At 43.4% G+C, this 27,646-nt stretch overlaps 8 protein-coding genes across 8 annotated transcripts; 3 read left to right on the top strand and 5 right to left on the bottom strand.

Moving 5' to 3' along the window:
* Positions 1-4: 4 nt before the first annotated feature.
* On the bottom strand, positions 5-1,622 carry BYT42DRAFT_559987 (uncharacterized protein). The gene has a single exon (XM_051567194.1). The coding sequence runs from the start codon at positions 1,305-1,307 to the stop codon at positions 450-452; it is 858 nt and encodes a 285-aa protein (XP_051426226.1). The 5' UTR covers positions 1,308-1,622; the 3' UTR covers positions 5-449.
* A 1,274-nt stretch (positions 1,623-2,896) lies between these two features.
* BYT42DRAFT_528316 (zinc-ribbon-domain-containing protein) lies at positions 2,897-4,826 on the bottom strand. Its single transcript, XM_051565370.1, has 5 exons — positions 4,498-4,826; positions 4,309-4,416; positions 4,075-4,202; positions 3,666-4,002; positions 2,897-3,592 (listed from the first exon to the last, which is right to left on the bottom strand). The coding sequence occupies exons 1-5, from the start codon at positions 4,771-4,773 to the stop codon at positions 3,059-3,061; spliced, it is 1,383 nt and encodes a 460-aa protein (XP_051426227.1). The 5' UTR covers positions 4,774-4,826; the 3' UTR covers positions 2,897-3,058.
* Positions 4,827-6,104: 1,278 nt separating this feature from the next.
* Positions 6,105-7,394, bottom strand: BYT42DRAFT_559994 (vacuolar transporter chaperone 1). The gene is made up of 4 exons (XM_051567195.1): positions 6,659-7,394; positions 6,317-6,587; positions 6,216-6,246; positions 6,105-6,144 (listed from the first exon to the last, which is right to left on the bottom strand). The coding sequence occupies exons 1-2, from the start codon at positions 7,008-7,010 to the stop codon at positions 6,559-6,561; spliced, it is 381 nt and encodes a 126-aa protein (XP_051426228.1). The 5' UTR covers positions 7,011-7,394; the 3' UTR covers positions 6,105-6,144; positions 6,216-6,246; positions 6,317-6,558.
* A 393-nt stretch (positions 7,395-7,787) lies between these two features.
* On the top strand, positions 7,788-10,614 carry BYT42DRAFT_559997 (uncharacterized protein). The gene is made up of 4 exons (XM_051567196.1): positions 7,788-8,930; positions 9,026-9,226; positions 9,288-9,439; positions 9,502-10,614. The coding sequence occupies exons 1-4, from the start codon at positions 7,807-7,809 to the stop codon at positions 10,443-10,445; spliced, it is 2,421 nt and encodes an 806-aa protein (XP_051426229.1). The 5' UTR covers positions 7,788-7,806; the 3' UTR covers positions 10,446-10,614.
* A 1-nt stretch (position 10,615) lies between these two features.
* BYT42DRAFT_559998 (uncharacterized protein) lies at positions 10,616-12,139 on the bottom strand. Its single transcript, XM_051567197.1, has 4 exons — positions 11,804-12,139; positions 11,642-11,715; positions 11,417-11,563; positions 10,616-11,360 (listed from the first exon to the last, which is right to left on the bottom strand). Exons 1-4 carry the CDS (start codon positions 11,994-11,996, stop codon positions 10,935-10,937), a joined length of 840 nt encoding a protein of 279 aa, XP_051426230.1. The 5' UTR covers positions 11,997-12,139; the 3' UTR covers positions 10,616-10,934.
* A 7,069-nt stretch (positions 12,140-19,208) lies between these two features.
* On the top strand, positions 19,209-19,961 carry BYT42DRAFT_491069 (3-hydroxyanthranilic acid dioxygenase; the record flags this gene model as incomplete). Its single annotated transcript, XM_051564048.1, has 4 exons — positions 19,209-19,370; positions 19,439-19,541; positions 19,614-19,694; positions 19,792-19,961. 4 exons carry the CDS (start codon positions 19,209-19,211, stop codon positions 19,959-19,961), a joined length of 516 nt encoding a protein of 171 aa, XP_051426231.1.
* Positions 19,962-20,514: 553 nt separating this feature from the next.
* On the top strand, positions 20,515-21,720 carry BYT42DRAFT_491249 (GRASP55/65 PDZ-like domain-containing protein; the record flags this gene model as incomplete). Its single annotated transcript, XM_051564062.1, has 6 exons — positions 20,515-20,640; positions 20,667-20,766; positions 20,836-20,874; positions 20,921-21,046; positions 21,105-21,250; positions 21,319-21,720. 6 exons carry the CDS (start codon positions 20,515-20,517, stop codon positions 21,718-21,720), a joined length of 939 nt encoding a protein of 312 aa, XP_051426232.1.
* A 233-nt stretch (positions 21,721-21,953) lies between these two features.
* Positions 21,954-22,874, bottom strand: BYT42DRAFT_560049 (uncharacterized protein). Its single transcript, XM_051567198.1, has one exon. It carries the CDS (start codon positions 22,789-22,791, stop codon positions 22,273-22,275), a length of 519 nt encoding a protein of 172 aa, XP_051426233.1. The 5' UTR covers positions 22,792-22,874; the 3' UTR covers positions 21,954-22,272.
* Positions 22,875-27,646: the final 4,772 nt, after the last annotated feature.

The raw sequence follows: 27,646 nt of genomic DNA on the forward strand, positions 1-27,646 counted from the left end.
GTTTTGATTAGTTTGTTGAAAATTTTTATACAGCCAAAAAGTTCATGCGGAATGCAGTAGGCAAATTAAAAAAAAAGTAGATTATAACAATGAAAAAAAAAGAGAGCACAAAGAAGGAAGGACAAGTTATGGACAATAAAGGTAGAATATAGAAACACAATGAGAAAATATACAATACTAGTTAAAGTTAGAAGGAATAAACAAATGACAAGGGAGTGTATGTGACCATCCGAGGATCGTCACAATAGGAAGGAGTGGGATGGGATGGGCTGAAGAAATCAAACAGGGAAAAAAAAGCTTTTAAGTTCTCATCGGAGGCTGACAAATAATACTCAGCTCAGTTAATTTTCCCGAAGCAAAAAGAGTTCGTTTTCGGTTTTTTCTTCCCTTCGTCTCTCTTCCCCTGAAGGGTGTGATTGGTCAGACAATGAAAAAAAGTTACTCAACCATCAGGACCCGTGATCTTGGCGAGTTTCGGAGATCGTGGGTAAAGCGGTAGTGGTAGTGGTAGTGGCAGTAGCAGTAGCAGTAGTAGGGGATGGAATAGGCGGTGGCAGTGATCGAGGTGGAGGAAGTTGGGGTGGCAGAACAGTCGCCCAGTTCGGGATATGGAGCAAGGATTGACGTTTGAACCCAGATTTTGGTATCTTGTGATTGCTGTTGTTTAAAGCAAAATCTGGAGGTGTGCTACATCGACGATCATTCATTTCTCGTTGTTGCCACCGACGATTCCGCACGTTCTGTGAATTGCTATTGAGATTTATGGGGAGAGTCGTAGAATGTCGATAAGAGTAGGTCGTATCGATGGAGGGTCTTGGTGGAATATCTTCCACGAGTCGAAAATCGTCCGTTAACCGTATGGATGAAAGCATACTGCTCGAAATGGATCCTTGAAAACCAAGTTTGATGCAAGCGACGATTTTTTTCATCGCTTCCAACCAGTTTTTCATTTGTTCCACAGAATCGCATCGTAGGTACCACCGCTGGAGCGGTTTTCGCAACTCAAGTACGTACGCTTTCTTGAACTCTTCCGAAACAAACACCAAAGTATCATCGGTCAGTTCGAAAAATTCGCGCACGGGTGTGGTGGATTTGGACGATTTGAATACGTAAACGGTGCGGTCGACAAGTATAAAATATCTGCGTTTCCATGATCGAGCGAATGCAAATGAGGGAATATCGTATTTGTGCATCCATGCCTGGTAAACCGCTTGATCAAGCGCCATTTTGACTGACATACACCAGGGATCCCGGTCTACGGAAGGTGGATCGGGACACGGTTGAGGTGCGAGGGCAATAGAAGGCATAACCAAAGGATCCGAGAACGTCTGCGAGCGACGAAAGAGCGGGGAACGAAGTGAGAACGATGGCAAAAACCGGTTCAGTTCCTGTTGGCGAAAACTTTCGGAATTGGGTGTTCCCGATAACAAGCGTCGAGAGGAAGGTGATAAGGATGAAAAAGAACTACCAATGGTGGTGGGAGAGGAAGCTAATCGATAAAAAAAAGGCCGTTTTGTGTTATTCACATTCCGCCCACGAACAAGCCCAATCACACTGGTTTCAAGTGGAAAGGGGAGAAAAAAAAATATAGTTGCTTACGTGAATAGGCCACGTGTTCCGGGTCCGTCTCGGCTGACCAGCGATAACGTTCACCGCCATCCAAAGTACTGCCTGTACTGTGGCGCTGACTGCCGCTGGAGTTACTCGTGGTAGTACTTGAAAATTGCGAAATGACGGAATGGCGAGGATGGCCATGTCGTCCTTCGGGCCACTTGGTTTCGAGTTCCGGCATTAAATCGTGACTGGGATATCGTGCATTCTCGTCGAAAGGGATCGATACACTTGGAAGCATAAAAAAAATCGGAACAAAAAAGAAACAAGAAAGCAGGAAAAAGAATAGCAGAGAAAGCGGGTTTTTGCTAAAATGTTGTTGCGTGCAAGCAACAAAAAGCCCTTCGATACCCCGACGAGCCCAAAATCCGGGTTTTTGTGTTCACTTCTCTATCAAGCCGAAGCCCAACTACGGCGGGGGACTCCAAATGATGTCACGCAGCATTGCATTTTGTCAAACGCTACGTTATGTCCGCACTATGTCAATGAGATATGTTTGGGTGGTACCTCTTTTTCTTTTGTCTTTCATGAAAGGCGGTCTTTGGAACGCTTAGAGTTCAGCAACAGAAAAGGGGCGTGGAAAAAATTGCATATGTCGTTTATTGCTTCAGTTAACTTTTTTCTTTTTTCTTCGACGCGCGTCGGATGAGCCCAATGTTTGATTTCAAACTCAATTCGTGGTTTCTTCGGAAAACTCGGTGACCTCTTTTCGTATGACAAATGATCATTGGCTTGTGATAAATTTTTGTGCATCAGAAATCAATTGAGGGTTATGTAAGACCTTGGTCAGTTATGAAGCCCGTCAATAGGAATTCATATGTTCGAATGCGCCTGAAAAGCATGTGCTTCAATCTCCGTCGGTTCCTACAGCGACGCACTATTATGCACTAAAAATCAATGATGATGTGAATGCGCAAATATCCGCTCAATCCTTTTCTTACGTCTTATGTAATTCCTATCCGACCGATTACTGTGTGAAGTTTTTCTACCCTTGCTGACATCAAATAATATCATTAGCAGGGATGGGTCCAAAAAGGTACCTGATGATCTAAATCAGCTGCATGATTTGATTCTTTGCCCTCTCGAGAAAATAATAAATGATAGAGAACGTGATGGATCTGCTTATTGCAAAGTGATGTTGGTGGTAAATGTTCCACAAATGGATGGGGTGGCACTTTTTCTTCAAAGCCCATTTTTTTTTTTTTTACAACAATGAGACATTAAAAGAGCATTGTGTTTTTTCTTAGAAGCTGTAGGAATAAATTCACACTGAAACACATTCATTCTCGTTTGCAAGAACTCGTCTTTAATTTAGGTATGATATCTTGGAATACATAAACATTACATTGCCAAAACCTTATCGTGTCTTACACGGATATAACCAAATTGGCAATTTGTTCCCATTTCATTTTTGGTCATCCTCTTTTTCTATAGTGACTGAAGAACGTCATCCGTCGTTGAAATCAGCATCTTCACGACGCGCACCTTGAGATGATCGAGAAGGCGGTAATTCCAGAGACGAGAACCGATCTATACTTCTCGTATGATTCGATTCCTCTGAAGTGGAGGGAAGCAACCGTTCTTGCTCAGATCTCGATGGTAACCGCAATGGATCGGTCGAGGATTCTGGAACAGGAGCCGTGGAGGGTTTATTCTCATTGTCATCTTCGTCTTGTGTCCGGTTTGTTGCCGATTCTGCTGTGTTTTCTGTACGTAATACCGTGGTGTTGTAGCTTCCGCAGTGACCACATTTATGATACACGTAATGATATCTGGCTGCCGACTTTTTCTCGCAATCATTGCAAAAAATGTGAGATACAATCTTTTCAAATCCGGGCGGCATCGGTTGTCGTTCGAGTTCTCGGTCGAGTCGTGCAAAATAAGCCGACATATCACTCAATGACTTTAGACACGTCGGGCATTGGTACGAGTTTTCAATGTGAGCTGTATAACAAAGTCGATGGATGCAATGACCACACGGCTAAAAATCAAGACAATAACATGCATTACATAATCTCTTCTTGTTTTTTTCTCCATTATTTTTTGGGACGTACCATGAATATGACCGTGGTGGTACTAGTAAACATGTACTCGCCACAGATTGGACAATCGCTCTCAAGATTTCGTTCAATGCATCGATGCTTATTCTTCATGGTGATCGTCATACAGATATTGCACTTCTTGCAGTGAAAATAATCATCACCCAATCCTCGGCCTTGACGACATATACCGCATTCGTCACAATGATAAATCGATTTCTTGGGATCATCATCCCAAAGTTTGCATTTATCACAGTAATAACGCGCGACCTGTTCATTGCAATTGGGGCATACCTGACCGGCCGGTTGCAAGGTCATACACAGCATGCAAAACATATTCTTTGTCTCGGTTCTAATCGAGAATGGGTTCAGGTCAGTATGTGGGGGAGTTACACGAACCATAAAAAATGAATGGCCAACTTACCGAACGATGGCATGATCACTATTGTCATCATGACAAAATCGACAAGAGAATATCCTCCCACAACAATTGGCCTGAAGTTTTACTTTACGCTGGTAATGTTTGCATCCAAGAATGCCTTCGTCCTTGTTCTTTTCTCAGAATAACGCTGGGTGAGCCGTCTTTTTACTTTTTTTTTTTTTTTTTTTTTTTTTTTTGCCTCACAGGAGTATCAAAAACTCAAATCGAGATTCTTACATTGAATGATACTGATCGACTCTTATCGTCGGAAAAGGCCTGTCGGGTGGAACTGTTGGGCGACCCGTCGACAGAAGTAGGAGGTAGTGTGCCATGGGACAGCAAGTACTAGAGAATGGACGGGACGTAGCGCAAGTCAGTCTCCATGTCAAATAATAACTTCACATTGGAAGCTAAATTCTATCGCACCTGCATCTGTCGAGCCTTTTCTCGTGGAGCTAAACTGCTATCCTTTTGAATTTCCAGAATCTTTTTTCGTAGTTCGGCTTCGCAAGTGCCATTCGTGCGCTGTTCTGTTGTATTACTGGTATTTACATCCTCGACGTTGGATGCTTGCGATGTCTGTGCTGTTTCTTCTTCAGCATCCCACCAATCCTCTTCGTCATCCTCCAGTGCATTCATTTCATGATCATAGTCCAAGTCATCGCTGTCTGTATCCAATTGTTCAGGAAACGATGAACTCATTTATAAAGTTGAAAAGCGAAGAGGAAGGGTGAATACGAAAAATGACACATCGGCGGGAGTTAAAATGAGATTTAAATAGGGAAGCAGGAAAAATCAGGAGCCCTGCGCATGGTCGACGAGTGGGGAACGACTTGGAGTTTATCTATTGAATCCCGGGGATCGTACGTGCTTCGCACACCATAGCAAAAGTCTTCGGCATATGCCCCAATAAAGCCATGGGGACGCTATGAGTTCAGCACATATGTAGGATTCTTGAGATGTACACCCCAGAAAACGCCACGCAGAAGCAAAAAAAAAAAAAAAAAAAAAAAAAAAAAAAAAAAAAAAAAAAAAAAAAAAAAAAAAAAACCCAATTCCCAAAAAGTTGTAACACTGACAAAACATCAGCTATCCTATTCTTCAGATCGAATCAATTACGTGAAGTGTCTAGACACTATTGAAGGGTATAAGACTGCCCAAAATAATATTTTGAAGCTTGACCACTTAGAAGACGTTGAGAGTAAGGACTCTTATCGACCAAAGTGAGAAGCTTTGCAAGTAGTATTCAGCTGACATGATAGCCCGTCAGTTGGAAATGTCTGAACTATGCAGTGATATGGTGGTTTGATACATAAAACCATCTAGGTATGATGGCTCGCTATTTGTGGAATCGAACTTGAGGTAGTGGAGGGTGGTGACGCATATACAATTTGCATAGCGCAGTTCACAGAATCACATAACGCAGTTTACAAGATGAAAGAAATTCGAGTGCTCAATTGTATTCAGAAGCAATTTGAAGAAGCTTGCAAATGAGGATGTAATCTCTATGGAGTGGCGCATCAGAACTAGTGTAATGGAGCTGACTGGGAACGCTCATTGTTTGATTGAGAGCTTTTTTGCGGACGATTGGTCAGAAGAGCATTTTTGTGAAAATTGATCGAAACCGCTGAAAATGCCATGTGAGATATCGATGAAAAAATATTGTTCAAGACAAAGTGAGAATGTCGCGTGCCTTTAACTGAAAAAGATCAACTAGGTGGATTTAGAGTAAAACGAGCAATGACTTTCTTTTTTGGCACACCTCTACATGATTGTGAACCACAAGAGTTGCATCACTGTTATAAAAACAATGGACCAAGTACAAAAAGCATTATTTCCTTAATCTAAAAAGGAACTTGTCAATCTAAACGGGAGAGGAAAAGCAAGAGGTGACTGAAAGAGGGGTGGCAAGAGATGCATATGCACTTACGACTGCATCACTTTCTCACGATGCTTTTTTTTCTTTTTTCATTTACATTCTTGTTTTTGTTGGGTAAAGGCCAGCAATCCAAACCGTCAAAACCAGCTGTGAACCCGCTCAGCCCGGTACCCGCTTCACTGTAGCTCACAAAAGTAGGTGAGCCTTGAACAGTTCCACATCTTCCGAACCTACCACGAAGAACACTGAAGCCAAGGTCGTCTAGTTTGAGCCACGCCTGTAGATGGAAAAAATTGGTAATATTTTCTTTGCAAAAGGGGTTAACCAATTGCCTATATTATCCTTACTCATTCATTTGAGGCAAAGTTTCATCGGATTTCCAATTAAGCCAACTATTTAAGGACAATGTTTCTGACAGTAAACTTGTGGGTTTAGGCCATCTTGATGACTGCATACTTTGTGATAGATATTGGATGAATGACAGCATCCCACTACCCTATTTGATACCCATATCACAGCAGATAAAACCAAAGGAACAAGTATATTATGCGAAAAACAAAATAATCTGATATACAAAACGAAAACACCAAACTGACAATACATCATCCTTAGAATTTGCCTTTCTCGCCGATACGCACTATAAAACACGTATTCCCATCAGTATAACCGATTTCGATCTTTTGGTCAATAGAAAAAAAAAAGACTTACAATAAAAGTTCACGGTAACCGCTGCCAGCATAAAGATACACAGTACGGTGGGTCCCACTCTATCATCATAAGGAGCGGCTTCCCGATTTCGGATTTTGGTAGCTCTCCAGTGAAAGGTATACAGAGCATACAACATAACAGTCATGGCAATAAAGGTAAATAATACGGCCGACATTCGGCCAATACGGTCGCCAAAGTTCAAAAGACCCATTGCCAAACCACCGAGTACCACCGTGAAATTCAACCACGATAGGAATGTACGTTCATTAGCGAAAAACACCTTTGGCTCCACGCGTACAGGAAGAGCAATGCGTTTGTTAGTTGTGGATTCCAGTGTGTTTGTGTTGGACATGGCGGGCACCGACTTTTTTGAACGACAAAAGTATGACGAGGAAAACGAAGAGAGAGCAAAAAAAAGCGATTTTTTTTGCGGTCAAAGTGTTTGATTGGAAGATGAAAAGTAAAAAGTGGAGTTTGAAAAATCTTACCCAGCAATGCTCATGCCTTCTCGCCAAACAGACGTTTCGGGCGGTCTTTTCTATTGCTTCAGAAAACGGTTCAAAGTTGTTATCATCTTTCTTTACGTTTAAGGCCACAACAAGGGTTAGAAACGGTCTTCCCAAACTTGAGACTAAACAACAATTGTTTTGTTACACAAACAATATCCACGCTTTTAAAACCATCGATAAGTGAGGTGACATGGACGTGAGCGGTGTACCCTAGTTGGAAAATTGATGAGGGCCGGATGATGTCGTTTTTGATGGATCAATATTATATATGGCTCGGTGTTCCCCTTTTTTTTTCCTGTTGTGGCTGCTAAAACTTTACGTGACACGGAACACCAAGTAGAGGACACCTTTTTTTAATTCATGCGTCACATTCATCGTTATCAGCCACAGCCTTTTTCTTTTGCCAAGAAGTGTGCTGGTGAGAAACCTGGTTTGCATAACATCAGCCGATTAAAGTGGCTATTCGGATGATTCCGACGGATAGTCAAAAAAAAAGAGGGCATGTGTGCGCTTGGCGGTGCGACTATGTCCGTCGAAAGAGGGAAATTCAAGCGGACCCAAAATAGAAAATAGCGCTTGAGAAATAAAAAGAGGCCCCGTTTTTTTCTTCCATGACGCCATGCCATTGTCTTTTTCGTCATGAACTTGACTCCAAACCAACTCCATTATCTCAAACGTGAACTCATTACCATTCAGTTACATGAGGAACTGAACAGGTTACGTAAGAACCACCAGCTTGCTGACTTGCTGGATAAAGACCACCCCTCGACCGATCTTCCGTTTTTGCGCTATATCTTCCAGCACTTCGTCTTGGAGTTTCCACTGCTCGAGAAGAACAACGAGAAGCAATTCTGGGATAAGGTGCAGACTTTTCTCGATGATTTTTGTGCTCTCAAGCTCGACACCTATGCGCCCAAGCACAAAGGAGCCACCCAGCGCCGCGTCTTGCTCTACAAGCTCGAACAAATGCTCACCATCGCTCTGTCCGCTACTATCAAGACAGTGCAAGGCCAGGAAGAAAGCATTCATGTGCTTCCACAGGACATTCACAATGATGATACCGAACTCGCCAACGCAATATCCAAAGATTTGTCCTTGCTAGAAAATGACGACACTTACCTCGAGTGGATTGGCACCAATGATCTGTTTATCAATGTGGTCACCGTTCGCGAAGTGAGCGAACGTCGCACCATCCGAGAGCATCAACATGCCGAATTTGTGGTTCAAACACTTTTCGCAGATACCGAGAAATCACCCGCTTACGTAGCTCGTCGTCATGGTCATTTCCGCCAACTTGAGGATGACTTGAAAAAAGCCTTTCCAACCTTGGACATTCCCTCGGTCCCAAGCAAAGTGCGTGATGTAGCCAGTGGTAACGGAAAATCGAATCAGCATTTATACCGCGAGAAAGATCGGATCCTTTTGCGCTCGTTTTTGCGGCAAATAGCGACAGACAGTAAACTGGCTAAAAGCACCGTGTTTCAAGACTTCTTGACACGTGACACTTTTCAACTGTCGGCGGAAGAAAAGGCCGACAGCGAGAAACGTTGGGAAATGGATCAGAAACGTGCGGCGGAGGAGAAACGATTTCGCGAAGAAGTGGATCGTAAAGTGATGGAACTCAATGATCTGCTGGATATGCTGAAAAAGCGTGTGATGCAAAAAGGCGGGCTGATCGAGATTTTCGATATCATTAAAAAGACGGAACAAATCCAAGACTTGCCGGCGCCGCTGTTGAAGGCATTTGAATGGGGAAGAATCAAGTAAGTTCAATTACCACTGATGTCCGTGAAAGAACCCCTCTTTTATTTATTTACAATCACGTTTTTTTTCTCTTTGTGTTTGCCTTTTGCAACAGTTTCGCCTTTGTGCTTCATACTCAATTTGTTACGTCGGATCGGTCGGCAGAAAATATCGCCAGTTTGAAACGAACCCATTCTTTGATGCCGTATCGCGCGGTTGCACAAATCCTGAAATTTTCCAACCCCTTTTCAATGGTCAAAGGAGTGCTGGATCTGTTCTTGGCCCAACCGTTTGGCGGCCGTAGTTTATTTCAAAGGTACGAGGCAGAAGAAAAGTACGAAAAAAAAACGCTTGCATGCTAATTATGGCCAACTTAGAATTATACTGGCCAATATGCACGATGAAGCCAAGGAGTTGCAGAAGAATATCGAGGAATTGGAAAAGAGTATCAATGACGAGCCATTATGTCAAAAGCTGCGAAATGCCGTGGACACCGAAGCACCTCCTTACAACCAACGTAATGGACCAGGTTTGTACATCAACGAATAAATTCATCGGTTTGCTTGGACTGACGTGCTTTTTTGATGCTAGTCCACAAACGTCCGATCACCGAGACCCTCGATGTATTACGCAACGAAGATATTGCGCCTGTTCTCAGTGCCGATCAAATCATGAAGGTCGCTTTTGCCAATGATGCGCGACAGACTGAATCCCGCCTTCTCGTCAAGAAGCTCTATCAGCTATGGCTGCTTTACGCCCGCAAGCGTGAGCAAGAAATCATGATGACCTTGGTGTTCCAGGGCGTCACAGGAGAGTTGTTGAAAGAAATCTTTGCCATCTTTTATCAACCACTGGCGCAAGTGTATAAAGCAGCCAACATTGGCGACTCTATTCAGCATTTGGCAGCTTTCATTGAAGATCTGATCAAGCTACTCGATTCTCTGGATGCAGACGATGTCACCAACACCGCTCAACCGTTTATTGAACTGGTGCAACGCCATGAACAACGGTTTTATTTCTTTGTTCATAATGTCCATGCTCAGGATAAGTCCCATTTGTTTGATGAATTGTTGGGCTATGTGGACAATATGTTTGCTTTCTTATCGAACGGTATTTCTGGGAAACTGGATTTGGACCAGACAATCAAAGACGCGGGGATCGATGATCAGCAGCAAGAAACTCTTTTGCAGGAACTGGAAGCCGTGTGTGATTACCACCGTCGCAGAAAGGAGCAACATCTTCGTCGACGACGTGAAAAGTTGATGGTGCAGGATACCACTGTGGAATCGCGACAGCAAGCCAATGAAGCCTTCAACTTCTTACCCAATCATGCCGAGGTGATGACCATGATCGATGATATGGATGAACTGAATTATGACAGCGATTCGTCCTCGGATGAAGACGATATTGACGAAACAAACAGTCCCACGGCTCATGAAATGACGCTCCAAGCCCCGGAACTGGTAGTCTTGCCACGAATCGTTCCTGCATTTGTTCAAAACGTCACCAAACTCATGGCTGCCTCCGGTATATGATCAATTGTTTCTTCATCGAGTAGATATATTCCCTCCGCGATAACACAATCCTTGCAATGTATTCACATCGTAGCTAGCGATCTAGCTGAATAAAATGAATCATCTATGTCATACCATACTCTCTTATTCTTTTATAAACATGGACCGGAAGAGAATGATCCTATTGAGGCAATTTTGTCACACTTTCCTATTATCCGGTTAACCATGGTGATACACCAGGACTCTATCTTTACCAAAATGTCGTTGATACACGCTGCAGAATTAGAAGACTTGACTTGGCTATTTTATTATAAAGCGAGACAGGAATAGGTCGGAGTAGTCGGTGAGATAGCATACTTAACGGACATGCATTCTTTTAGCAACTGCATGGCTAAGCCAGAAGAAGAAAAGAAAGAAGGGTTGGATAAGGGATGAGGTGAGAAAAAAAAATAACCACGAGCATAGGGTAGAATGGAAGAGACGCTGGGATACATCAAGACATTGAGAATCCTAGGCGTTATTCTTCTTCGCAGTCCATGCGGATGGAACTTCTGGTTTGTTGTTGATACCTTTCAGCAGCAATTTCCGCAGAAATTGCCATCTTTCACGGCACAAACGAGCGTTGTGGCGACCACCTAACTTGGCTTCGAGTTCACGCCAGCGTCCGCCTTGTAGCCGGGTAAGCACATGATCAACCAGGACCATATCATCTTCGTGGGTCCATATTTCGTACCCTTTGATGGTCTGATCGAATTTACTGATGGAAGGGGGCGCTTTGGGAACGGATTTGTCAACGCTGTTCAATGGTGGTGAAGGCGGTAGGGAAATCGCAGAAGACGGTAGTTGCGGCGGCGATTTATCTGACGAGATGGATCCACGACTGTCTCTGGGAGGGGTGAGAGGTCGCCAAGACTCGGAAGTGGAGGCCTCAGCGGACTGCAGGATGATTAATAAACGGAAAACAATCAAGTTGATGTTAAGTCGGTGCTGACCTGTTGTTTGGTTGTTTGCATTTGCTCGGATACGTAAGCCAGAAGTTGCTTGGTGGTAAGTGTCTTGTTGAGCTTGGGGCTTTTGTGGATCGGTGATTTTTGGATTTCCTTGGGTGAACGGTCGATCCATGCAGACGATCCATGGTCCTAAAATATCATTGCTTGCTAAGCTAACAAAAAGGCGGAGGCATTATCCACCATCGGTGGGTTCATAAAAAATAGTACCTGTTCGCTATCCTCATCGTCACTCTCAATCAAGTTGCCGTTTTCGTCATACTCCACCACCGGCTTTAACTTGGCTAAATAAACAAGTACGCACATACAACCCCCACAGCACCAATATCAATATTAACATCCATAAACTTTAAAAATGCCTCTCACTATTACCTTTGAGAGGTTCTTGCTTTGGTAATGACGGTGAACCTGTACGTTGGTAGTTCAAGATAATGTGACGGACGGCTGTGCGTGAAATTCCTGCGATGCGTGCAACATGCTTTTCAGAAGCACCTGCTTGATAAGCACCAATGATGAGCCATCGTTTAGCTTCTACTGAATCTTGCGTCGGTAAGGTCTTGGTCATGAAGAGGTACTTGAGAGTGAATGGAAAAGGGATGGAACGGTTAGCCGCTCCTCTCCTCGCATTTCATATTACTTGAAATTTATTGGCTCTCCGTGGCCAATCAAATTTGCAAATCGATCGCGCTTACACATTTTGCATTTGTGGTGAAACGGAAGAAAGCCGATGGGTCGGCCGAGAAGGAAGCCTGGGATGAACTTTATTCAGGAAATAAACTGTCAGTGACCACCATTAGAAACAGGATTTGTCATATTTTTGCCACCTTTTCAGCGGATCATTGCATTCTAGCCAGTTTGGATTGCTTCTGCGCATTTGCATGGTCAAACAAAGAAAGTGAATCTCCGCGTGGACGGAGCCACCGTGCCATCAGGCGCGTCATAATCAAATGATTTCTTTTTTTTTTTTTGGTTGCTACGGTTGCCCAAAGCTCATCCTGTCATTAATTTGTCAGAGTCTCCCACCTCACATCCTTTTCTTTTTATTATTTTATGTTCTAGTTGGTAATGCCCGTTTCTCGTGAGGGAACATTTTGCAGCATCATGTCTAACAGCTTTTTATAAAGCTCAATGTGTGTTACGTTGCAACTTTGTCTTGGCAGTAAGCGCGTAAAGAAAACTAAATCCAAGGCAACACCAAGATGCCAGTCTGTATGTACCTTAGGTATGTGTATTTGATGCAAGAAAGCGCCATAGTGATGCGCTCACAATGATTCAAAATGTACGTTTGGAAGTTGACGATCGACACCGCTAGCTGGTAAGGCGTTCACCATCTAAGCAACTGATGTAGCACTTATGATTAACAATCACCAATAGTGTTTGATATCATCGTTTGAAGCATCTGTGCAACAGAATGGGTACACAAAGAACCTGTTTCAATGTCATCGGATTAGCGCTATCCAAAAGACTACCCAAGAAAAAAAATATAGGTGTATGATTGCGAAGGAGAATCAAGATAATATGGGATGCCTGATCTTTGTTGATGTCAAGGCTTATCTAACGGTCTGTTCCTTGGACCCATGGAGAAGGTATTACCGGTTGCGACAGAAACTCGGCCATATTATTCATGAAGCGGTACTGCAAAGATCAATCTGGTAAGTGTAGTAGAGGACCCGACGGGACCTCGAAAAGGTACGTCTTGAACCGAACGGGAATACTGTGACTTTATACTGGACGTTGCTGGAGGCAAGAGCGTTATTTTCAAAGATGACTTTTGAATCGTTGGAATGCATGTCACAGGTCAAGTCCAGGATGGTGAAGGCATGTGCGCGGCGCAATCCTATAATACGTCAGCGGTGACTGATCGTGGAAAGCGATTACCGGGCCCATGGCGGACATTGTTGACGGATTTGGGCCCAGTGCAGTTGCGTTTTCTCTGGCGCAAAGGTAAGAGGGCTGCCGATTAAATGTGGGAGCAGACGCATAGCTAGTCGTTTTTTTTTCTGGACACCTTTCAATTTGTTGTTGAGAACAGATTCGAAAGATATCTCTCAATTTAATCCACTCTTGTCTGTTCGAATAAAACGCGAAATTCAGACATTGTGCAAAATGCGCTGATAGGAAGTTGATTGTTTGGGGGGCTGAAGTGTTTAGCTTGGATTATTTTGTGCTTTGGTACCAAGCACCCATTAGAGAATCAATTGAAAATTGTAACCGTAAGCCGGCGTACCTGATATATACATAGGAAAAATGAAAAAGAGAAAATGCATTATTGGGTTTTTTAATAGTGTCGTATAAAAAGAAGAGCTTCATTTTTCATTATCTTTGACTTTCATTTCTTCGGTGGATTCTATTCTGACCTTTTCAACGGCAAGTTTCTTTTTATTCATCAATCACTGAACCTCGTCTGTTCACCCTCAAATATCGTCAGATTTTTTTCTTGCGCTTTCACCATTCGCGCGATCGTGGTCACATTTACAGCTAGTTTAAACCGGCATAACAATTGAGAGTATGCCAACCGAATTTTAATGACAGTATTGCCAGTTATAAAATTACTACGATAGCAAAACAATTGATCCGTGTTCTTCAAACATTTGAGTGCATTAACCGGCAATGAGCGTTTGGTACAAATTGTCTGCAACATGCTTGTCAAATAATATTTTTTTTTTTTTTTTTTTTTTTTTTTTTTTTTTTTTTTTTTTTTTTACCATGGAGCCGGAATGCGCAGTGAATCCGTTGCCATCGCTTTACCGATACTTTACATTTCCGCACCATGAATTTCTCCTATCTCGAGCATACCAACTTTTCACATTTTTTCATTTATTTACTACGATTTGAGTGCACCACTTCGACTAAATGAAGGCTATAAACAGATGCCCGCTGCATTTGTTTTACAATCACGAAATAATGCTCGCTCACAAGGGACTACAATGAATTTGTCTAGGAAACGCGCTGCGGTAAGGTATCAAGCTTCTCACAAAGGTGATGCACATCATGGTAACCGGGAATGATGGACTTGGACGAACGGCTTTCAGTATCCTCAATGTGAAAATGTTTCAATAAAAAAATGAATGACGTGATAGAGAAATTAGATTGACATCGATGGACGGATATGCAAAATACAACAAAAAGAACCCATTGAACATTAAATACAATAAATATGCTCAACAATACAACATTTACAGCAAGACTAACCCACCGACGATCGACACACATTTTATTTGACAATATGACTAGTACGTGAATTATGAATGGTTGGGCAACGAAAACCAAGGAAATGACTCCAAACATGGCGATCGTCAACTCTGCACTTACCTTAACACCTTGCTCGAAAGCCACACTGTCCTTTCCGTCGGTGTCCGCAACCGATTTGGCCCAGGTATCATATTTCTTGGGATTCCGACATATTGTGATTTCCTATCCAAATCCAGTAGGGCACAACAAGCAATTTACGACCGAAGCATGGATCGATGAAGCTCGGAGACGCTTTGCTGATAACAGGCACGCAAGTAATTGTGGTTGTTCTGCGTTCGTTGTTCCAAAGGAAGAGGTAAAACTTCTTACAATCGCTCAACGGCTTCAATAATGACGTCAATGTTCTGCCACGGTGAATAGTTCCTGATACGAGCTATATACAGTATGGCGGGTTCCATTTGTCTCATCGCTTGGTGACATCGAAACAAGGTTAGTTACTCTGTGGCTTGCATTGTATTCATAATGAACCTAACTGGTTATTTCCAATCATTGTAGATCACGAAACAAACCGATTAGCTTAAAGTACTACTCCCCCGCCCTCGTTCATTCCATTGGTCGTCTCTTTACGTTGATCCTCCGCCTTGGTTCCGATTTGGCTGGATGATTCCCCTGCCCTTGCTGGCTGGCCCACCAGTAAGCGGTATGATCTTCCACCATCGCTGTCCTCCCTGGTGTTTCCGTCCCTCGGCTGCGTTGTGGCTTAAGAAGATCCTCTACGTTTGCTGCTTGATCACCAGCAGGCGATATGATTGTCCACACTCGCTATTCTCTACCGTTGGTGTCCGTCCGTGTCTTCTCCGCCCTTGGTTGTTCGCTCCTCGTTTACTATCGGATCGGTGTCCTTGTGGAACATACGTATGTTCCACACTTTGGGTTGCGGTGGTTTGGAGTCGATGGTGCGGGAGGTGGGTTGGATAGGGATATATGGGGCGGTAGTGGGCGGTAGTGGGCGGTAGTGGGCGGGTAGTGGGCGGTAGTGGGCGGGTAGTGGCTGGGGTTTTGGAGGAAGAGGAGGAGGCAGGGGAGGATATGGTGTTGTGCGTGGAGTGATGGGTCTGTGGCGTTGTTGTCGTTTCCCGATCGTCGCCTTTCCGGTACTTCGGCCTCGCTTTCAGTGTTGTTCGCCTACTGCTTATCCGGTGCCTTCTCTGCGCTCAACTATGTTGAAATTAAGGTAAATGCTATACATAGACAAGCGGCATAGCGACAAAACCAGTTATACTAACGCTGAACAATCGTTCAGTTGATATCACGCGCAGTATCCACTTTTGCTTTTCTCTTATACGTGGGTCTTATTCCACTGTGAGAGAAAGCAAGGAAACACGAATGATACTCTTGTCACCATGTCTGAAAAATGGAAGATTAATCGGTACTACGTCGGACTGAGGCGAATTCAGGGGCGCCTACACGCGATATAATTGGCGAGGCTATCAAATAGTGCCAACAAAGGTAAGAAAACACGCTCATTTCTTCGCTTATCCTTACGAGAAATACTCACCAAGGTCGTTTTGTTTATTAGCGCACTGCTGTGATTGGTGTCTTGAGAATCCAAAGCATTTGTTCGAGAGGAATGCCCAAAGATCCGCATCGTCCGAGTGTTCATGACGTTGGAGTCCTGTCAATTTACGGTTAATTCGTCGAACAAGTCCCACCCTCGCTCATGCTGATGAGCGGAACCGCGTCTTTCCCAACCTGGTCAGACCGCCGACGTGGAGTCGCTATCGTTCGACAAGTTTCGTGAACCTTGTCAAAAAAAGTTCAAAATTGATGCAAGACGCCCTTTGCTGACAGCATGAAGAGCAGCATTTGGCTCCAGCCCCATACAGTTGCACAGTCCCAACAGTTATCGAAGCAGCCTTCTGTCAATCATCGTGCATCGCAAAAAACGGACAAGAAAAACATTGACAGGGTGGAATTTTATGCAGACGACTAATCGGAGCCATTACGACGAAATTCGTCGGATCCGCCCTGTTCAGGAGAGCCAACCATTACAACCGATGTCATCCATCCCACGCATAAGCTATTCAGGTTGCTGATATTATCATGGGCCAATAGCACTAAAGGCGCTCCCAAGCTTCGATGACAATCATCTGGCGGAAATTCTCTTCTTCAGACTCCCATTCAAGAACGAGGCCTCGACCACTGGTTGCAGACAATGCTACAGACTTCGTCTCTGAATTCATGACGGTTTCCGGATTTCTGCTTGGGAGTTTTGATAGAATGATAAAGCCTTGGCTTTTTAGCGGATTACGTTATTTTCGTGATGAACGACAGCAGGCGTAAGACTTTGGTGAGGCTGACCTTGACTGGCTGGTTAGCTGACGGCAGCACTTCAATCCCGATAACGGACGGCAGTGACATTCTGGCCTTTCGATTACATGACCTATCTTCGGTGCGACACAGCTTGCTTGGCTTTTGATTTTCCCACTGCAGACAATGGCGGACAAAAAGGCTTACGGTACGACGCGTTTGGCTATAAACGTCGGTTTATCGACTTGGGCAACAGACGATACGGAAAATAAAAGACCCTTCTGTGGCACGATCTCGATATGGCTCACACTGGCTGATTTATTGGCTCCTCAATTTCAGTAATGGACGATTGCGGGAAAAAAACAACCAAGATGACATGCTCTTGGGATACGGAGTCATAATTTACTGGCTGAGGCAATATACGAAGAACCTGCTCAAGACATGTTCTCGCTACGACTCCTTGTGGCTGACTGACTGTGGCGATGGACGATGGATTATGGACGAAAATAGGCGGTTGGGTTTGGAGGACTGGACGATTGGATACGGACGATACACAATACGATACACGAAAGATAGGCGATCAACGATATACAACATACTATGAATTATGAACTAAGGACAATGGGCGAACTCGACTTGGATGACTGGCTGTAACGACAGATAAATGTACTTCGACGACTCGGTTTGGCTGGCTGGCTGTGACTGGCTTGAGATCGGATGGAAATACTAATATCATTTCTTATCAAACGAGCGACGAGAGAGCCTAGGAGTAAAAAATTAAGTAAAGAGAAAAAAGAGTAACGAAAAAGAGAACGGCGTCCTTTTTCGTTTTATCACATTGTTTTCATCGTTTGAAAAGAAAAAAAAAATCGCACTTCTATTCAAATCCTTGTTGATATCATGCGACAACGGCCAGCACTATGTTTACCAAGGGATGACCCAAATTTGGCTACCGTAGTTTTTTGGTCTGGTTCTCGATTCCATGAGTATTATCACAGAAAGGTACATCCAGCAGACAGCATCGTTTTTAACGAATTACCGCTTCAATGGAAAAAGACGCGGAAAGTGGGGATCCATCATTATTGCGGGCAAGAGAAACGACAATGTAAATGAATCAAAGTATTAGGCTTAAAGAAGCCATGGAAATAAATAACAGCAATCGAGTCCATGTGCCAAAAATCAATTTGGAGCGGTGGCCAGACATTCCAAAAAAAAGGGGGGAGATTCGGCGATATCCTGTCCGTCGTGTCGTGGAGCCATCGGACACGAATGAATTGATTCTAGATTTGCTATGATACGTAGAAAGCATTTCTATGACGACACATAAGCGGGTTCCATCTAAGTTTTTACTTCGGTGGATCCGAGTCCCTTCCTGTCCACTGTCAGGGATGGCCCAAATTTGGTTATCATATTTTTGACTTGGTTCTCGATTTCCGTACGTATTACCAAATAAGGGCACGTCTAGAAAAGACAATCTTTTCTCACGAGCTTTCACCTTGATAAAAAAAAAAAAAAAAAAGATGCGAAAGTTGGGAATCTTGCATAGTTAGTGTTGAGGAAACCACGATGTGAAAATAAAATTATCAGGCATGCTGCTAGAACAACTATTAAGAAGCCATCACTTGAACTTGCGAAGTGTTCACCGCAAGCTTTGGATAATCTTTCCTTTTTTTTTCTCTCATCTGGTTGATCGTTTCTTAAAGAAAGAACTAGTCTGGAAAGGGAACTGGGGTTTGTCCGAAGCCGAAAAGCCGCAACGTGGACCCAAATTGGGGTGCTTCAAGGTTAAACTCACATATAGATATTGTTTTACAAAGAATAAAAAAAATCGTGGCGCTTCCATTATCATAACAAATATTATAATTGCTACAATTTTGACAAGCTCTCGGAAGGGTCAGTTATTGATCATGGTTGAGACATGTGCGAGATTTCAATGTCGAAATGGTGCCAGCAGTTGACACTACTCTTGCTTCACTAGGGCTCCGAGCAGACGGATAGGCAATAATCAATCAGTCAAACAAGATTATCTTGAATCGCTCAAGATGGTACCCGCAAAGTAAAATTAAAGGTAGTTTTCCTTCCTTGGAATCACGGATAATCTCCTGGGAAAGAATCAGAAAGGTATTGATTGTGAGAGGGAGCCATTGTGAGCGAACCATTGGCTGTGTATTATCTGATTGTGGTGGTCTTTGGATGTTTTCACGGTCACAGTTGATCTTTCAGGCACCTGTGTGATTGTTTAAATGGTTCGGGGTTCTTATTCTTTTATTGAGACATGCTTCTTCCGCCTATCAACTTCAAGCAGTGGGTCGACGAAAACGCTCATAAGCTCCAACCACCCGTGAACAACTTTATCCTTTCCAAGGGTGAAGATACCATTGTCATGGTGGTGGGCGGCCCGAACGCACGCACCGACTACCACGTCAATGAAACCGAGGTGAAGATACACACTCCCTGCGTTTCAGGAAAAGCTGCTGCTGATCATCACATTAAAAACAAACATAGGAATGGTTTTATCAAGTCAAGGGTAGCATGCTGATAAAAGTAGTCGACAATGAAGAGTTCAAGGATATCCACATCAACGAGGGCGAAATGTTTCTTCTTCCCGGTAAATCTGGGGTAACACAAAGATTGAAACTATTTTTGTGACTAATCAATTTGTGTGCTTGTTGAATGACAGCCAAAGTTCCCCATAACCCGGTGCGATTTGCAAACACTGTGGGTATCGTCATTGAACGCATCCGGCTACCTCATCAGATAGGTAACTATCATTCCAACAGCCTGAATCTTTTTTTTTTACCAATGACTGACAATGAAAAACTGATACTGTGTCACTTGTGTATACATAAATCTATCAGATACCTTACAATGGTACTGCGCCAAGACCGACTGTCGTCGTATCATTTACCACGAGTCATTCCATTGCACCGACTTGGGAACCCAACTGAAACCAATCATTGAGCGATTTGCGTCGAATCAAGACTTGCGAACATGCAAGCACTGTGGAACTGTCAACTCTCCTCGATAAACTCATAACTCACCCAACATTCATCTATGCCGATTATATTTCATACAAGAGAAAAAGGTTTTCATTTGGACTCCCTTTATTTTTTTACCACACGCTGTCAAGTCTGAGTTGGGGACACTGCCAAATATCCGGTGTGCTTCGGCGGCGTTTCAAAGGAGATGAAGAGTCACAAAGATCGCCAGAATGATTTCCCGTCCAAAACCGAGATTGAAGAATTTGATGACGCGTCCATGCAAAGCAATATGGCACGGTTACAGAAAGCATCTATAGCTCAAGAACAATTATGTATGTTCTGTAAGACATGGTGGATCGATCGTGATGTGTACATTATCCGATATATTATTGAGCTTTGGGGTCGTTGCAGAGGAGCTGGGTTTTCTTTCCAGTGCGCATGAAAAATGGGACAAGCGCTCTTTAAATTGTGTTGGTTGAATTCATACTTGGCAGTGATTATGGGAAACTCACAAAGTGCAGAAGATGATCAAAACGGCTTTCATGTGCTTAAAGTCAGTCGATAATATGCTTCTACTTCTTTGAGCGTGCCCTAGCATTGATGTTCGTATTTCAGGTCAAGGAAAATTCTCCGGCCAGTGTTGCCGGCATTGAAGAATTCTTCGATTACATCATTAGCATCAACCACATGCCGCTGGTACTGTCCGGTCATGAAAAGTCGAGTTGCGTCTAAAAAATAACAATACATAATAGAATCAAGGCAACACTCAAATATTGCTCAAAAACCTGCGAGAATTTGAAGATAAACCGGTACCTTTAACCGTATACTCTAGCAAAGACCAAGAGACGCGAGGTAAAACCCGCTAGCAACCCACGCCATTTAAGCTGCCACTATTGGTTTCTTATGCGGTCTTTAATTTAGAGTTGACGCTGATTCCTAGCAGGCAGTGGCATACGGAAGGTTCCAATGAGACAAGTTTGATAGGTTGATATTGGACAGATCAGAGGGGAAATCAATGATGCGAGGCTAAAGTACTTAGGATGTTCGATTCGTTTCTGCTCGTATGCGCATGCAAGTGAACACATATGGCATGTGCTGGAGGTGGCACCAAACTCACCGGCAGAGATGGCAGGTACGAAAGACTTATATGGAAGAAATATCGGTCCCACTCACTTTGATCGGGTATGTAGGGCTTATTCCTGATAAAGATTTCATTGTCGGATCACCGCATTTGTCTCTTCAAAGCGAAGACGATCTGTTTCAACTTATCGAAGAATTCACGGGTAAATCATTGAGGCTCTACGTTTACAATTCGGAATGGGACAAATGTCGAGAGGTGAGCGATGAACAAGAAGACCTTTGTTTGTCAATATGAAACCAACAAACAGCCGCTTGGGTCTTCAGGTTCTTTTAGTTCCTCATCGAGATTGGGGTGGCCATGGATCCATTGGATGCGATGTAGGATATGGGTTACTGCACAGAATCCCAGCGAGAGAAAAACGAAGGACCTCAAGTGAACATAACCAGAACTCCCCTCAAGATCACAGTACTATGAGCAGTTCCATCTTTTGTTCCCCAGATTTTGAACTGTCATCATCCCCAGCCCTGGATCATAACAAAACACCGTCCACATCAGGTCCTTCAACAGCATCAGCCGTCGTATTGTTCCCATCGACAGAGGATCAATCCCCCAAAGTAGAAAACCCCGAAGATGAGGATGAACCATCTAGGGATGCTATACTGGAACAAGCGCGAACCACTGAGCTTCCTCCGTCCCCAAAAGATCACTTGACAAAGGAGCAATGATCGTGAAAGGCAATAGGAGATTGGCGTACCGCCTTGGATACTTTCTTGCAAGAAGAAAAATATTCACCAAAGCAATTCAGCGATGATCTCGTTATTGACCAATGTTGCATATCTGTGAACGGTTTGTCGTGGCAGATGGAATAACGTGAATCGATAATTTACATTTTCTCTAATCATCACGCAACAAATAAAGCTCATTCAAAATATGAAGAAATTTTTTTTCAAAGGAATGTAGTAGTTTGTGTTATTCTCGCGTGACTCATGACGCAATAAACGAAGCAGGAGGCTTGTTACATCAAAATACTATACATAAAGCGAGCAGGTGAAGCTACAATTCGTCGTGATAATGTGAGCACTGTCACAAAGAAGGAGAGGACCAGACAAGGAGTGGCAGGTATTGAAAAAGAAACATTAAACTACAGTGAATGAATGTATGAGGAGTACAATGACAAAAAACGACTGACACAGTGGGTGTTGTACAAGGAGGACAAGTTCATAAAACTAAAGGAGAGTTGCATAGAAAGGTCACGTTGTCGAGAAGGCATTGGCACCTTATTTCCTGGTAGCGTATTCGATATGCTGTTGAACAATAGATTTCGCAATTTCTTTTGGCGTAGCATTCAAATGTGACCCGGTCATCGGGATGAACCAGCGCGTTGAGAGATTGTGGCGAGACTCCAACGCACCTGGAGCGGATTTGGATCGACGGCGTATCACGACAGGCGAGGTCTTGAAGGGGTGATGGTGGGTCACTCGGCGTAAAGCGCATTTAGCCCTTTCGTGAGTATAAAACTGATTCATATGTCGATCGAGATCGATAGCGTCGAGAAGCACGTCCATGGATAATCGGTGGTGGCGGGACGCATGTTGGCTCGGCAATCGGGCAGGTAGAGACACAGTACGCGCGTGATGACGGACGCCTGACGGTGCACTGACAATCGCAGAGGCAGCATCCACGTCTCCACAAACAGACCTAAACGAAGGAAGTGCTTCCATCCACTTCCCATGCTTGGAGCGGGTCAGCGGCGGCAAAACTGCGGCGGGATCAATCGAAGATAACGTGGCCAACATGGAAAGATGGTGAGTGACCTGAGAGTCTCTTTTTTTTCGTGTTTGATGATTTGCTTGTTTTGGTTTTCACCAAATAGGTGCTCTTTTTTTTCTGAAAAAGAGAAGTAAGCATGAACGATGCTTTTTATAGATGAGATCATACCTCTCGGCGTTGGTTTGCTTGGCCTGTTACGCCAAGTCATCCTCTTGCCTTTTTTTTTTCTTTTTTTCCTTTTTTTGAACCCCTTGAATTCCAGTCCATTTCGATATAGACCAGTTCTTTTATTGGAACCAGTAAAAAGGGCCGCCTTAACATCGTATTAAGCTTTGCCATTCCCTGGTGACGAACCAAAAATGATGGCCCCGTAACCCTTTTGGAATCGAAGCAGACGAAATTCAGTCGTGCTCATTGGTTTTGACAAGTTTTTCAGCCAATGGTATGATTTAATAATATTAAAGTTATACGGAACCGAACTATTCGAGTCACTGGTTCTTTAGCATGCGAGATAAAAATAACTCTCTAAAAACGTGGCTAAAAAGATTGCCTTTTTCTGTCATTGTGGCATTAGGAAATTATTTCCTTTGCCCACAATATATGTGAAGCAATGGTTTGTGAATTGGGATGATCTTGATCATAGTCAGCACTATATTTTGATGACCGAAACGTTTCGAATATGTTCTATTTTCTCCATACTATGATATGTCGTAATACGTAATGTAAAAAAGACATTCTGTCACGGTCATTTTAGAATACCACTACGTGATCCGCGTCGAAGCCAGTGTTGACTCGCTGGATTGCTGTCCGGTCTTATTTTTCCAGATTGCTTTTTCGCTCTCATACATACTTACGAAAATGGCTTTAAGAGATGATTGTCTGGTTAATACATTGTTACATACCGTCGCATTGTAATGTATTTGTTTGTATACGTTCATGTCGATTGTCTGTATTTTATCAATGTGGCAATAAGGATCATCCTTAGCCAGTTATGTGTATTACATGATGGCAGAGTTATTTATCCACAATAAGCATTTTCATCGTAATTGTCACCTTTTTGTATACGTGTCTGTTTTTCCTCACCATTACAGAAACTAACGTGACATTATGCTTTTACAAAGGGTAGATGAACGTGTTAGCTTCACGATTCAACCGTCTAGTGCCTTTATTTCTTTTTCCTGTCATCATATAAAATGAAAATGACATACGTCATGCGTTAGTTTGAAAACATGTTTGCGCTTCCTATCATGATGTAAATGATACGTTTTTCCCCAGAAAAGAAATCCGTTTTTGGTAGAAATTAGATGCATTCAAGAGAAAGAATAAAAAATATACATGACCTCCAAAAGTAAATTTGACTTGGCTGCTTCGTAGGATGTGCTGTGGCCAGCTTTGACGCATTGCATCGTTTCTCTTCCTGTACAGTATTAGGAACTGAGTCCAGTCATTTACGTGGTGTGTTTAAAGGACAGTATGACCACTATGATCAAATATCGTGATTTACGAAACCTGATCTATGGCACCAATACATCAATAAAAAAAAACATTGAACTCATAGTACCCTATAAGTTGTACCTTTGCCATTAATGAGTTATTCTTTGTACAACATGCTTAGACATTGGGACATCGTTTTTTATCAATGGCGAATTTTGACTTTTTGGTAAAATGCAAATCTTCAACTCAGGGTCGAATTCCGCAGTGCCTGTGCCGGACAATCAAAAAAATATACGCTGGGCTTTCCAAGTCACATGTCAATCCGGCACGGTGCGGTCAATTTCCAAGAGAAAAAAATGGGATAATTTTTTTTTAATTTGATTCCCATGAATTTCCTGTCGGTTCTTTGTGATAGTTCCTTTCTCGAGACGACCGTTAAATTGTAGCATAAAGCATAAAGTGCGTCGACTGTCTTTTGGGTTACCGTACATCTGTCACTTACCACTGTTTTCCACCTTTTTTTATGCTTAGATCGTTGCCCAAACCGATCTTGATCTGTGCCGATTCTTGTGTCCCTTTTATTTCCCGCCATTGACCTGAAAGGTTACGACTGTTAATAAACACCGATTCAACCGACGGCTGTCATTTCCATTCATCATGACAGAAAAAACAAACGTCCATTCCACTCCTCATAATGATAACCCTTCCGACACGAATCCCCAGATCGCGGCATCGCCACCCTCGAATGCGACAGACTATCACGAGTGCCCTACGGGAAACGCCTCTACAAAGCCCAAGAAGAAGGGCAAATACATCGCCAAAGCATCAGGGGCTACGAACGGTCATCCCTCCAAATCCTACGGTCAACACAGTTCCCATTGGCTTGTGAATACCCAGAACATAAATTCACCTGACATGTCCCCGAATAAGCACGATAACGACCGAATCTGGTCCAGTGTCAGCAATGCCGAAGAAAGGCAAAAGATCAGAGAGTTCTGGTTGTTGCTCGGCGAAGACAAACGACGATCGTTGGTGAAGAAAGAAAAGGAAGCAGTACTTCGCAAAATGAAGGAACAACAGAAACACAGTTGCAATTGCTCCGTCTGCGGCAAAAAACGGTGAGCAGGGAAAAAAAATTGACATGTTGTACGTGAAGCATGATAAAGTGTGACTGATCTTTTGCACGGTAGCAACGCGATTGAGGACGAATTGGAGGGTTTATACGACGCCTATTACGAAGAGCTCGAACAATATGCGAATCACCAGCAACAGACCTGTCTTCAGGGCAAATTAATACCGTTCATGCCTCCCGAATTCAGGAAACTTGGATCACACGGCTCCAATCTTATTACAAAGGATGATGCTAACACTGAAAAGCAACCATCACGGAACGAAAACCAGCAGGTTACTCAGGACAACGATAAAGACTGGGATGATTCGGAACGAGAAGAAGATCAAGAACATGATTATGAACATCCTTCGGATCACTCGGACGGAATATCGGAGATTGTTCAGCGAAAGATTAGTTTGACGACATATTCCGGCGGAAAAAAAGTCCATATTTCACGGACCACCACGGAGCAACATTTTGATCTTGGAAACAGCTTGACCGTCAAAGGTATGTTTTTTTATTTCATGGGACTGATGAACTCGTTCTTTTCCTTTCCGTAGGGTGATAGTTGACTTACATCCAAAAATTACTAGGTGGTATCATCACTGTTGCCGATGACCTGTTAAAAAATGACGGCAAAAGATTCCTTGACATGATGGAACGCTTGGCGGAGCGAAGAATGCAAAACGAGGAACAATTTGGTATTGCAGAAGACGAAGCTTATCTTCCTCACGACGATGATGAAGTCGAAATTTATGAAGATGAAGAGGAAGAGACAAACGAAGATGATGATGATGATGATGACGACGACGACGAGGTACCGAGTTTTTGAATGGATACGGTATGAGCATCCCATTAATAATGTTGGCTTTGTTATGGCAGAATTCTCGTGGAGATGAAGAGCGGATAGAAGATGGACGACGCATGTTCCAGATTTTCGCGGCACGAATGTTTGAGCAAAGAATCCTAACAGCATATCGTGAAAAGGTGGCCAATGAACGTCAGCAGCGTTTGATCGAGGAATTGGAAGAGGAGGAACGGCTACGCAAAGAAAAGGAATTAAAGAAGCAGCAGACAAAAGAACGTCGAAGGGACAAGAAACGGTAACTGAATATATGCTGATTTTCGCTTTTCAACATTGATCCTTACATGTCCATGTTATTATCTAGCCAACTCAAACAGCTCAAAGAAGAACAGCGTTTGGCGGAGGAAGCAAAACGAAAAGCAGAAGAAGCGGCTGCACAAGCGGAAAAAGAGCGCAAACTGGAATTGGAACGACAGAAACGCGAACTCGAGCGGCAGAAAAGAGAGGAAGAGAGACAACGCAAGGAAGAAGAAAAACGACGACGGATCAAGGAAGAACGGGAACGGATACTTGAAAAAGAACGAAAGCGAAAAGAGAAGGAAGAAAAAGAACGTCGACTTCGCGAAACTCGAGAACAGGAAAAGCGAAAACAACAACAGAAAGAGCAATCCGAAGCACAAAAGGCAACCGGTGAAAATGCACACTCCTCATCTACCGAAGACCAGGCTTCCAAGATCACTCAAACTTCCGCAGTTTCTTCCGAGGAAGAGAAGCAGGCGGTACCAAGGACTGCAGTATCAGCTAATTCTGCACCGGCACCACCTGCGGTTGAACCTGTTTCTGATGAAGCAAGACAAAAGCTATTGATGGATGCACTGATGCGTGGGTCGACGGGAAGCACAGTGATGAATAACACCATTTCGTCTTTAGCGGGTATGAGTCTGTCACCGGCTCCTGTACCTCAAGAACCGCCACTTTTTATGCAAGCTTTTCAAGGTCAACGACATCCATTCATACCGTTGTCAACTAGTTCAGAGACGCCATTTGTCGACCGATCGATCCTCTTGTCGCCTCCTGTACAGTCTGTCATCCACTCTGAAATAAAGTCATTGGGTACGTCGCCCATCGCCGCCACCACGGTGCCGACATCTATCGCTCGACCTGTATCAGCCATTGGGCAAGCACCGAATAATTTTCAGCAAACCGACACTGGCACTCGATTATCGGCTGATGATCGCACCGTCAAAGCTTCCTCCTCCAATATGTGTCATTCGCAGCCCATCGTCCCTATTCGACCCCCTTCAGCTGTTGGCGATAGTAGCACGAACACTTCGTTCTTCTCAACCTTCTTATTCGGAGAACCACAGAAATGTAAGTTACCAGCTTTCTCCAATTTTCATCCGATATTTGTCGCTCATTCATGTTTTATTTTCTCAACAGCAACAGCGATTCGACCTCTTCCAGTCGCGCCTTCTCAAGCGGAAACGATGTTCAATCAAGGAGCTCTGGATCCTCGGTTTGAGAGACGGTT

The sequence above is a fragment of the Radiomyces spectabilis genome, assembly GCF_025331425.1.
Source record: "Radiomyces spectabilis strain NRRL 2753 chromosome Unknown BYT42scaffold_3, whole genome shotgun sequence".
In the NCBI taxonomy this organism is placed as follows: Eukaryota; Fungi; Mucoromycota; class Mucoromycetes; order Mucorales; family Radiomycetaceae; genus Radiomyces; species Radiomyces spectabilis.

What these genes read in the sequence shown, in the direction of transcription:
- BYT42DRAFT_559987 (XM_051567194.1), bottom strand. Translation starts at nt 1,307, where the DNA reads ATGCCTTCTATTGCCCTCGCACCTCAACCGTGTCCCGATCCACCTTCC.
- BYT42DRAFT_528316 (XM_051565370.1), bottom strand. Translation starts at nt 4,773, where the DNA reads ATGAGTTCATCGTTTCCTGAACAATTGGATACAGACAGCGATGACTTG. An exon ending in AGTGATCATGCCATCGTTCG is followed by an intron (nt 4,003 to 4,074) that starts GTAAGTTGGCCA and finishes ATTCTCGATTAG; the next exon opens with AACCGAGACAAAGAATATGT. An exon ending in CCACCACGGTCATATTCATG is followed by an intron (nt 3,593 to 3,665) that starts GTACGTCCCAAA and finishes CTTGATTTTTAG; the next exon opens with CCGTGTGGTCATTGCATCCA.
- BYT42DRAFT_559994 (XM_051567195.1), bottom strand. Translation starts at nt 7,010, where the DNA reads ATGTCCAACACAAACACACTGGAATCCACAACTAACAAACGCATTGCT. An exon ending in GGTTACCGTGAACTTTTATT is followed by an intron (nt 6,588 to 6,658) that starts GTAAGTCTTTTT and finishes CGTGTTTTATAG; the next exon opens with TGCGTATCGGCGAGAAAGGC.
- BYT42DRAFT_559997 (XM_051567196.1), top strand. Translation starts at nt 7,807, where the DNA reads ATGAACTTGACTCCAAACCAACTCCATTATCTCAAACGTGAACTCATT. An exon ending in TTTGAATGGGGAAGAATCAA is followed by an intron (nt 8,931 to 9,025) that starts GTAAGTTCAATT and finishes CTTTTGCAACAG; the next exon opens with TTTCGCCTTTGTGCTTCATA. An exon ending in GGCCGTAGTTTATTTCAAAG is followed by an intron (nt 9,227 to 9,287) that starts GTACGAGGCAGA and finishes TGGCCAACTTAG; the next exon opens with AATTATACTGGCCAATATGC.
- BYT42DRAFT_559998 (XM_051567197.1), bottom strand. Translation starts at nt 11,996, where the DNA reads ATGACCAAGACCTTACCGACGCAAGATTCAGTAGAAGCTAAACGATGG. An exon ending in AAAGCAAGAACCTCTCAAAG is followed by an intron (nt 11,716 to 11,803) that starts GTAATAGTGAGA and finishes TTGTTTATTTAG; the next exon opens with CCAAGTTAAAGCCGGTGGTG. An exon ending in ACGATGAGGATAGCGAACAG is followed by an intron (nt 11,564 to 11,641) that starts GTACTATTTTTT and finishes ATGATATTTTAG; the next exon opens with GACCATGGATCGTCTGCATG.
- BYT42DRAFT_560049 (XM_051567198.1), bottom strand. Translation starts at nt 22,791, where the DNA reads ATGTTGGCCACGTTATCTTCGATTGATCCCGCCGCAGTTTTGCCGCCG.